The sequence below is a fragment of the Taudactylus pleione genome, unplaced genomic scaffold (genome assembly GCF_031769625.1).
Source record: "Taudactylus pleione unplaced genomic scaffold, aTauple2 ptg000278l, whole genome shotgun sequence".
Taxonomy (NCBI): Eukaryota; Metazoa; Chordata; class Amphibia; order Anura; family Myobatrachidae; genus Taudactylus; species Taudactylus pleione.
The window spans coordinates 7,092,353-7,102,076 of NW_028284680.1; the positions used below are offsets into that span (position 1 = coordinate 7,092,353).

General features: G+C 43.1%; 1 protein-coding gene across 3 annotated transcripts; it reads right to left on the reverse strand.

Annotated features, from left to right (window-relative positions):
• Positions 1 to 285: 285 nt before the first annotated feature.
• Positions 286 to 8,990, reverse strand: LOC148513517 (E3 SUMO-protein ligase ZBED1-like). 3 transcript variants are annotated; one of them, XM_088481864.1, is made up of 4 exons: positions 8,933 to 8,990; positions 6,876 to 8,323; positions 4,059 to 4,178; positions 286 to 1,328 (listed from the first exon to the last, which is right to left on the reverse strand). In XM_088481864.1, exons 1-4 carry the CDS (start codon positions 8,962 to 8,964, stop codon positions 850 to 852), a joined length of 2,079 nt encoding a protein of 692 aa, XP_088337990.1. In that variant the 5' UTR covers positions 8,965 to 8,990; the 3' UTR covers positions 286 to 849. The 3 variants fall into 3 exon arrangements, with proteins under 3 accessions (XP_088337990.1, XP_088337989.1, XP_088337991.1); XM_088481863.1 differs by having other exon boundaries at positions 288 to 1,328; positions 6,876 to 8,956; XM_088481865.1 differs by having other exon boundaries at positions 1,203 to 1,328; positions 4,067 to 4,178; positions 6,876 to 8,956.
• Positions 8,991 to 9,724: the final 734 nt, after the last annotated feature.

Consider the following 9,724-nt stretch of genomic DNA (forward strand, 5'->3'; position numbering starts at 1 on the left):
AAAATAGCTATATATTTGGTGATAAGACATCAGCTTTGATAGGACAACATGAGGCGGTTATCAAATATATCAATAAAATATGAGATTTGAATAATGCACAGTAACTAATATATAAATTAGTATGACGAAAAAAGATCAACATTTCTTCATTATAAATAACCGATTTCTGTTTAATTTAGATGTGACATTGCTTATCGCTGGTTATTTTATTCATATTAAATTACAAAATTGATTTTTCACAATATAAGATTTTTTGCCCTGCTTCCGATATGTAAAAAAAAAAAAAAATTATTTTAGTGGTACCGAGGATAACAGAAAGGCTCCAAGTGATTATTGCTACTGTTGGCTCACTCTGTCCAGTTGTTACCAGTTTTTAAAATGGAGAAAAATTTTAATTACTGCTTAACATTAAAGGTTTTAATTTTAGATTTAATATTTATTATATTAAATTTGCCCTTGGAAAAAACAAACAAACATGAAGCATTAGTTAAATCAACTTTAATCAAACAGCTTGTTTTTCAGCAAACGGAGCGATCGATCATTTGTTTAGATCAGATTTAAATCCCCAAAGTCTATCATCAGCACTGTAAATGACAATACCAGGAGCGTGATGGTAAGACCCCTATTATCACTTCTAGATGTCTACAACCTATATAAGCCACCTTGCCATTAAAGCTCGATGTTATTAACAGGATTTGGATGCGCCAGGTCTTCCACTTTGAGTAATACAGGCTCATCAGTACAAGGTATGGCTGAGGCATGATAGACCGGGCAGTAACAGATACAGAACTGGGTTAGAGCTGGCTGCAGCAAAATCCAATGTCACAATGATTCCAACAATAATGCAGGTCAGCTCACAGAAAGCTGGAAACTATAACCGGCACAGGGGGATGACCCATCAGCTGCTGTCTGAGAAGCTGGCCTCTCCTGATGCCAATCCACTGCACATGGCAAGAGAGTAGGCGCTCCAGAGGAAGAGGAAACGCCATCCGAAGTCTCCACAGCAACTGGCCTAATAGCCGGAAGCGGCGCAACGTCAGGAGAATCAGGAAGGAGGGGCCGTTGCAAGGCGACAGTCCCGAGTGCGGCAGAGTCCTCAGCGATTCTAAAACTCTGTAAAAATAATACCTTTGAAAGCAGCTTTCCTTTTATTAGATTTCTTGATTTGCTCTTAAATTCCCAAGCCTGGTTGAAAAGCTGTTCGGAAGGAACCGAAGTGGCCACGGTTGTCAGGTACTGCCTTGCAATTGGTGTTAGACTAGGGTATGTCATTTCCATGTGTTTCCAAAATCTAAGAGGGTTCTCCTGAATTTTCTCCAGCGGAGCACCTAGAACAAGATTTTAAAAACCATGATTTAGTGCTTGCAAACCAAAACGTGTTCATCATCATTATACATTTTCCTTAAACTTAAAATCCTCAAAAAGTATCAAAAATATTAAGTCCTCATGAATTAATGATATTCTTTTAAAATTAGAAACCACCCATAAAGTTTGTTACTCTATGATTTATGAATGAGACAAGGGTCGAATAGAATATATTATCGTGGCCGTGAACAACGCTGATGGGGAGGGAGGAATCATTTGTGGTAAGTGTATATATTGATCACTGTCGTTGCATCACTTTTTTTTCTGTCCTGAAGGAGGAACACGTCCTCGAAACGTTGATGACAAAGTACACGTTTTGGGTTTCACTACTGCAGTCTGAGTGCCGCCATTTGTTGGATGGAAAAATAAGTACAAAAAAAAAAAAAATTTTATTATATGCTCTGCACTCACCAAATTACACTCTAAATTGTACTACATTTTATTTCAGGGAAGGTTTGCTCCAAAGAATTGTGACTGACGACATGGCTAGCTTAACAAATTATTGCAATATTTTGGAACAACATTCCCTAGGTGTTTTATGGTCGATATGCTTGGTAGCCGGCTTACCTTTAACCACTTGCCTGTCATGAGCGCATCAGATGCGACCACACCAGGCTGGGCTTTCCCTGACATGGACGCATCTGATGCGACCAGTCAGAAATGCCCAATGGGTGGCTTGCTGGAAGTTAACTTCCAGCAGCCGCCCATCTCAGAGAGACCTCCTGGTCCCTCTGCACCTATTGCTCCTCCCCGTCCCGATCGCTGCTAGGAAGCAGGGATCGGGAAAGCCGATACTGGCGCACCCACACCTGGCGGCTGCAGAGAGATGAAGCAACCACCGGGAACAAAAAAAAACGTAACAGCCTGCTGTCCACCTCTCGCACCCCTACCCCCGCTGCCTAGCTAGACAGCCTGGCGGCACACACACCTGGCGGCTGCTATAGGAAGGAGCAGCTGCCCAGCAACTAGACAAATGCAACCGCTGTCCTCCTCTAGCCCCCCTGGAGGGGGAGGACAATCAATGATTTTTTTTATCGATGGTCGGCCCATTGACCATCGATGGTACAGCTGCCAATAGCCATCAATACAATATACCATAAACTTTGCCATTTTTATGGTATACTGTGTTTAAACTTTTTTTTTTTTTTTTAAATCGTGTTGGATAAGTTTTAAAATAATGTTCTTGACCTAGATCTCCAACATCAACAATCTATGTGGAGAGGTTTTTAAATATTTTCCACAGAGCTTGTATATCACCACACAGAAGCTTCCTGATGGGAAGTAAAACTTCTCACTCCTGCTATAGTTGTGAAGACAATGCTGATTTATACCATTGTTTTTGGTCGTGCCCAATAATTAGAGGATTTTGGCTACAAGTAAAAAGATATGCAGAATAATCTATACTTAACGATGTACCTTTCATAGCAGAATGGGCCATTTTTGGCATTATTCCTAAAGATGTGAGGGCTTGTAAAGGAAGTAGAAGACTGCTATTAGCAATCAGTGCGGCAGCACGTAAGACAATATTGCAGGAATGGATATCGACTACTTCTCCATCTTTCGCGTTATTTAAGGCAAAATTATTTAACATCTTTCTAATGGATTGGGTAGAGGTAGTATTAGAAAAGGAAACTAAAGTAGAAAAAAAATTTTCAACAGGTGACAGTCATTTATATCTACTTTATCTCTTATTTCTAGATATGCGGCGTCAAATTTATAATAGTGTGAATGATACCTTATGGTATACACTTTAGACCATTGAAAACAACCCTCCAATGGATATCACTTCTATGGGTCCCTGAACATACTGAATGTGAGAGGAGCCTTGTCTCTTCTGGGTGGGCCAGGTGGGGGCGAGAGAAAGTTTTTCATTTATTTATTTTTAATTTGTAATTTCCATTCTTTTTAGTTAATATTTTATATTGATTACATTTGTTACAGATATTGAACATTTCAAAACATTATCAGAATTGTGTAGTATTACAGATAAAGAAACTCATTGTACTAAATTATTACAAGGCATTTAATTGAATAATGTAGTTAATTGGTGAATGTGATCTCAATATTTTATGATTACATCAAAAATATCTATATGTATTATGAACCGAATGTCATTATACTCAATGTACTGTTTTTTGAAAGTTTTGATTGCACATATCTTACAATAAAAAAAAAAAATTTGAAAATAATGTTCTTGACCTAATTCAATCCTAAAAAAAAAAAAAAAAAATTTTTTAGAGGTTTTTTTGGATAAAAAAAAAAATGTCAGTTAAGTAGTTAAAAGCCAGTGTGTACAGGAGTATCAGACCAGAAAGCATATCCTAAGTTCATATCTTAAAGTTTAATTCCATTGTGATAGCAATTATGTTTATAATTCTGAGTGATAGAGTAAGTGCTTGCAGAAAAATGAGGTCCATTGACAGGGGCTGCAAGCCTACACGTTTTGATATAAATCAAATCCCCATGCATTATGATGGTGAGTGCAGAGCCTCTGAGATAGGTAGTCTCTGCTTACGCTGTAATCAGACAAAAGCTTGCATCAACATAAGCAAATGTAAACAAGCCTACTAACATTTATGATTTCCAGAAAAACCACAAATCATCTTATGAGAAAATACCCTATTGAGGTCCACTACAATATACAGAATGGACAGGAATCATGTCTTATTTAATTTTGAAAGTAGACAGGTTACCCAAGTACATGGAAAGTTCCTGTGGTAGCTTTGTACTCGAAGACTCCTCATGCTGTTGCCAGGTTTTTTGTACTATTGTGTTGTGATCACTGAAAAGGTTCCTCAATGGTTTCTGTACATCTGAAATAAGCAACTTTGTTTAAAGAATGCACTAATAAATATATATATATATATATATATCACACATACACACACACACACACACACGGTAAGTCAAAGCACACACACGGCAAGTCAAAGCACATTTATACAGGTTGAGTCTCCCATATCCAAAATGCTTGGGACCAGGGGTATTTTGGATATCGGAATATTATGTATTTTGGAATACTTGCATACCATAATTAAATATCTTGGGAATGGGACCCAAATCTAAACACAGAATGCATTTATGTGTTGTATACACATAGCCTGAATGTAATTTTAGACTTTATTTTTAATAATTTTGTGCCTAAACAAAGTTTGTGTACATTGAACCATCAAAAAGCAAAAGGTTTCACTATCTCAGTCATGCTAAAAAAATTCAGTATTTTGGAATATTTGGATATGGGAGACTCAAATGTATATACAAAATAAATACATACATTTCACACTTTATAACTCAAACACTCTAAAAAGTCTTTGAATTTTGTATTTTTTTTTTTTTTTTTTGAGATTCACTAACACAGATGTGTCCTTATACATCTTTGCTGCAGTCTCTTGGTGTGCCAGGTCCCGTGAGACTGCTAGCGCCAGGTGTCTTTTCTCAAAAAATGCATCTAAGCCGCAATGTGATGTGACCAGGACGCACCAGCAGACTGTGCTGATTAATTTTGATATGGGATTGCGAGCGAGTCTGTATACGATGTGCTACAATGTAGCAGCGGCAGCTTTTTCCGTTGTGCTTCATTTATAGGGAGTCAATCCTATTAGGTGCGTATTGAGAGTTGCGATTTTCACATTTTGCAATCCAATTAGTAACTCGCACTGGTCAGACTGAATTCGCAAGTTTCCACTCGCACCTCCCTGAGGGTGAGAGATGGAAAGAAAAATCTTTAATTTGAAGGTTAAAATGTGGGGACTGAGCTGAACCCCTTGGACACCCCCCCTAATGACCAATTAGGCAATTGGAAGTTTCTAAATAGCTTATTTAGTCCAATAATTTAATGTCATTTTTGAGGTTAAAAAAAAAAAAAAAAAGTCCTCAAATTACCCCAAAATCAACTTTTTCATTAGTTTAGGCACCCCAAATTTAATTACAATAATTTTTTAGATGAAAAATAATTGCTTTTATCATTTTTTTCAAAGATGCCCTCAAAGTACCCCCAAATCATCATTTTCTTTGTTTTTTTTGCATTTTTCGTTTAAGATTAAACAAAAAAAGTTGTTGTTTGTTTATCATTTTCTTGCATTTAAAAAAAAAAAAAAGGCACAAATCAGCCATTTGACACCATTTCAAAACCTATAGTAACTTCCTAATTGTCACAAACAGCCTTCTATACAGTCCTGCTAACGACATTATCCATTTTGGAAGGGGGGGGGTCCAGGATGGTCTCCCCACATTTTCATGCATTTCTCGCAAAATCTAATTTGCCAGTCAATTCGCACCCCTCCACAGCGAGTAGTGCGAAGGCATTTTTAATTGGGTTGGAGAATTGTCAGGAGCGTGCTTCGCGGCGAAGTGTGCGAGTTTAAAGAAACAAACTCGCTACTTGCAATTCGCACCTAATTGGATCGAGCCCATAGACTCACACACATGTCAAATTAATCAGCAGAGTCTGCAGGTGTGTCCCAGTCACATCGCATTGCAGCTTAGATGCATTTTCAAAAAAAAAAAAAAAAGACGCCCAACACTAGCAGAGGCTCACCTCACGCCAGGCAAGTCGCACTGCGTGGCATATTGAGGCTAGATGTACAAGCACACATCTGTAAAACAACAGTCTCTCTGGGTGCCTGATTCAGACTTCTACACAAACTCTATGGTTCACGTACAAGTCCCACAGTGGGTGGATTGCACATGTGCCGGGACCACAGTGCGCATGTGCAGTGATGCCACTGCAACCCCAGTTGCGGTGCCCTGGACGCCGCAGCCTGCGGTTGTTTAAGGCCGTGGAATCAGCAGCAGAGACTATTCCCCTGAACAGCATCGCCTCAGTTTTGTAGAAGCGCCAAGGCCTGGGTCTGTCTTCCGAAACAGAATTTCTGGCAACGGCAGCGGAGCTGCGTTGCGATGGTAATCAGACGCTGCGCCTTCGAACGCGGCACTTATATGGGCAATGCTGGCTGGATTCTTTACTTCAGACTCCTCCTGCGTCGTTAGCATAGCTCCTGCATCCAAAAGCCGCAGCAGTGATGCTATAAGCCTACAACTCAGAATCGGGCCCTTCGTGGAAGGCTGGGTACACACCTGAACAATGTTGGCCCAATTTGGCCAAATCGGGCAGTGTGTATACCTGATTTGCGTGCAGTCGCATGCGATATCGTGTGATTGGCCGTGCTGCACCACCAATCACACGATATCGCATGTGAGGCTGTACATTATTAACGAAGGACAGAACAGTGATCATTCCGTCGTTCATTAAATCTTTTAAATGTGTACCAGCAATCATGCGATGTCCAGGGTGAAGGCAAATCGTCCTGAACATCGGCACGATTGCCGGTCGTTTAGGCGGGTACCCAGCCTCAGTTTTGTTAAAACTTCACTTATTTAAAATGCTAGGATAAAATGGTAGGTTATCGAAATTGTCAGATTAATTCTACTTTAACAATTTCTAAATATTATGCAAAAGCATTTTAATAGAAGTCTAAAATAGTTAAGCGGAATAATAGGAGCTATCTTACCTTCGCTCTCAGATGGTGAACCTGACAAGTCTACAACTTTGGCACATCCCACAGAATCCTGTGTCAGCCAGTTGCTCAAAAAAGTGACTTGTTTGGACAATGCAGTAGGATCCCTGAAGTAGAGCTTCTTGAAGCGGGGGTCCAACACTGTGGCAACGGCCATTAGCGAGACGTGCTGGATGCTGCCAAAGCTTTCCTTCAACCCACTAATGGCTTTGTTTAAAACAGCCCTTGGGGTTTCATTGTTTGGATGTAGTTTCTCAAGTTCCCCAAGGATTGCAGAAGTAATAGGTATCACCGAGCTACTTGTTAAATAGTGCTCCCCACTAATCTGTTGTATTGCGGCTTCAAAAGGCTCCAATATGTCGATTATTTCATTCAAGTCCTCTACTTCAGAGGCAGTCACCATGGGTGGCGCACTTGGATGCCCGGTGACCTCACTGATTCGGGGTTGCAGCTCTCTCAGCTGCTGCAACACGCTAAACGTTGCGTTCCACCTCCTGGGGACCGATTGGCGCAGCTTGTTTTCACTGAACGGTCTCCGCTCCTCACTGGCCACAACACACTGCTTAAACCATGCCACAATTGCCTTTGATTTAGAAAGAAGCGGTGACAGTGCCTCCATCCCCAGACATTGTTCCACCACTGAATTAAGTGTATGCACGAAGCACGCAATGTGCTTTCCTTCCCCGAACGCCAATTCTGCGGCTTTTCTAATAGTCGCACCATTATCTGTCACGACAGCCGTCACGTCCTCAGTTTCCGGCCTTATGCCCCATTCGCTGCAGCACAGTTTCAGCTGCTCGGCAAGGTTCTCACTTGTGTGTCTTTCCTCAAGCGGTAAGACTCCAATTGTCCCGCTGATCAGCTCATCCCCGCCGTCGTAGAAATGGGTCGTAAGACTAAGGAAGCGCTGCATTTGGTCACCAGTCCAAAGGTTCATTGTGAGGCTGCATTTTTTGTTTGCGAGTCTTCCCCTCATAACATTGCTTAGGCCGTTGTATTTTACCACGATATGTTTTTTGATACTTTCCCGAGTCAGAACTTTATACTTTGGATCCAACGTTTTTAATAAGTGTTTAAAACCAGCATTTTCCACAATGTAAAACGGCCGACTGTCCTTGTAGACCAGGTCAACGACTGCCTGGGTTATTTTGCAACCCTGGCTTACATCCTCCTCAAGAGGCTCGTCTTCCTGCAGTTCGCCAACCCCGGCGGGCGGTGGCGCCCAGCTCTCTCCCGCCTCTGCCCCATGTTCTACGCCACCGTTCCTAGCGGCGTGGTCTTCCTCCGAGACTTGGACGACGTTTAAAATAATCTCCCCCACGCCGAGCAGGCTCGCCTTGCCTCTGGGGGCGGGGGCCGGCAGCACCTCGGGGTGTCTCCGGTAAAGATGCTTCCTTAGGTTTGAGGTGGTTCCGCATTGTTTGAGTTGAGTGCCGCAATACCTGCAAGTGACGAACGTATCCGAGGTTCTGTCATAATGTTCCCACAAATTGTTTTTTTCATGCATTTTACAAAAAAAATTAAAAACTGCAGTAAAAAAAATAAATTAAAAAAAAAAATCACCAAATAGCAACTCCCTCGCCCCAAACCCCTCCCAACGCGCCTCACCTCAGCAACTAAAGCGCGGCAGAATATTCTGCTAGTAAGTAAATGTTGTTACACGACCACCCACTGGTAGGACTACTATATATACGTGCGCCCTATACGCTATTACACACCCTATGTGCTGTCTATACCCTTGCACTATTACATATGCACGCAGGGTGTCCCCAGATCAGTGATGGGCAGCAGAACCCCAGCAGGGTGATATGGAGCCCGCACCTAGCCGTCCCTCAGCAGCAGTGACATGGGGGGGGGGGGGGGAGGAGGGGGCGCAGTTCCCGCGCTATGGCCGGCACGAGCCCTCTGTAGCGCGTGCAGCCAGCCGGCGGGAAAACTACTAGGCCGGGCCGGGCAGCAGCACGTGGGTGAGAGAGGACTGACCCGCTGGGAGGGGAACGGGAGGGACGCGGCTGCTAAAACTTTACAATCTCAAACAGCCCTTATGATACCGGCGTTTCCCGCCCAATAGCCAAGAGTACATCGGCCGCTGGCGCCATCGATGTTGGACTCCTCCGACGACACATCCGGGTCCCCGACACTCACACACGTAGTCTCGCCGACTCCCCCCCCCTTCCCCCTCCACGTTCTCGTCACGCCCATACCTGGTAACGAGCCCCGCCCCCCGTCAGCGACTAGACCAGCAGGCACGCCACAAACGAAGGGGGGCGGGTCCCACTCTGAGGGGGAGTTCTGCGGCTGCCAATCAGTGGCGCCTTTGCAGTCACACGACAGGGCCCTGTTTTTGCCGGTCTCGCGCTACGGAACGCGACGTGACAACGTCGGTCCGTCTGTCCCCGCACCCACTTATCGCTTTCACCGCAGGGCTGCTGCCGGTGACTAAAGTACACGCAGAGCGGGCAGCTAACGGGATGGCCATCGGTAGGCTAACCATCGATGTTCGTCATCATGGGGGGACATCGATTGGATAAAACCAATCACCTGCGAACCATCGATTGTTTCATCCACCAACGATGGTCATCCCTGTTTTAATAACGAGGCTGTTCTTACTTCTTATTCATTTTCCAGCTTCTTCTTCAGAAAATGTTATATTAAAACATTTAAATAAAGTTATCACTAAACTAACAGTTTGTAAACAAAGCATTTTGGACCTCATTCAGAGTCGGTCGCAAGCGCCGATGCACTCGTAACCGACTCGATGGTTAGTCCTGCGCACGCGCAGCGGCCGCACTGTGCGTGCACAAGCCCCGGAGTGACAGAGAAACTGTCGCTCTGGAGCTCGT

Excerpts from the sequence above, each read along its gene's own strand:
- LOC148513517 (XM_088481863.1), bottom strand. The coding sequence starts at position 8,388 with ATGCATGAAAAAAACAATTTGTGGGAACATTATGACAGAACCTCGGAT. Across the intron at positions 4,179-6,875 it reads TTCACCATCTGAGAGCGAAG|ATGTACAGAAACCATTGAGG; the intron begins GTAAGATAGCTC and ends TGCTTATTTCAG. Across the intron at positions 1,329-4,058 it reads GGAACTTTCCATGTACTTGG|GTGCTCCGCTGGAGAAAATT; the intron begins GTAACCTGTCTA and ends ATCTTGTTCTAG.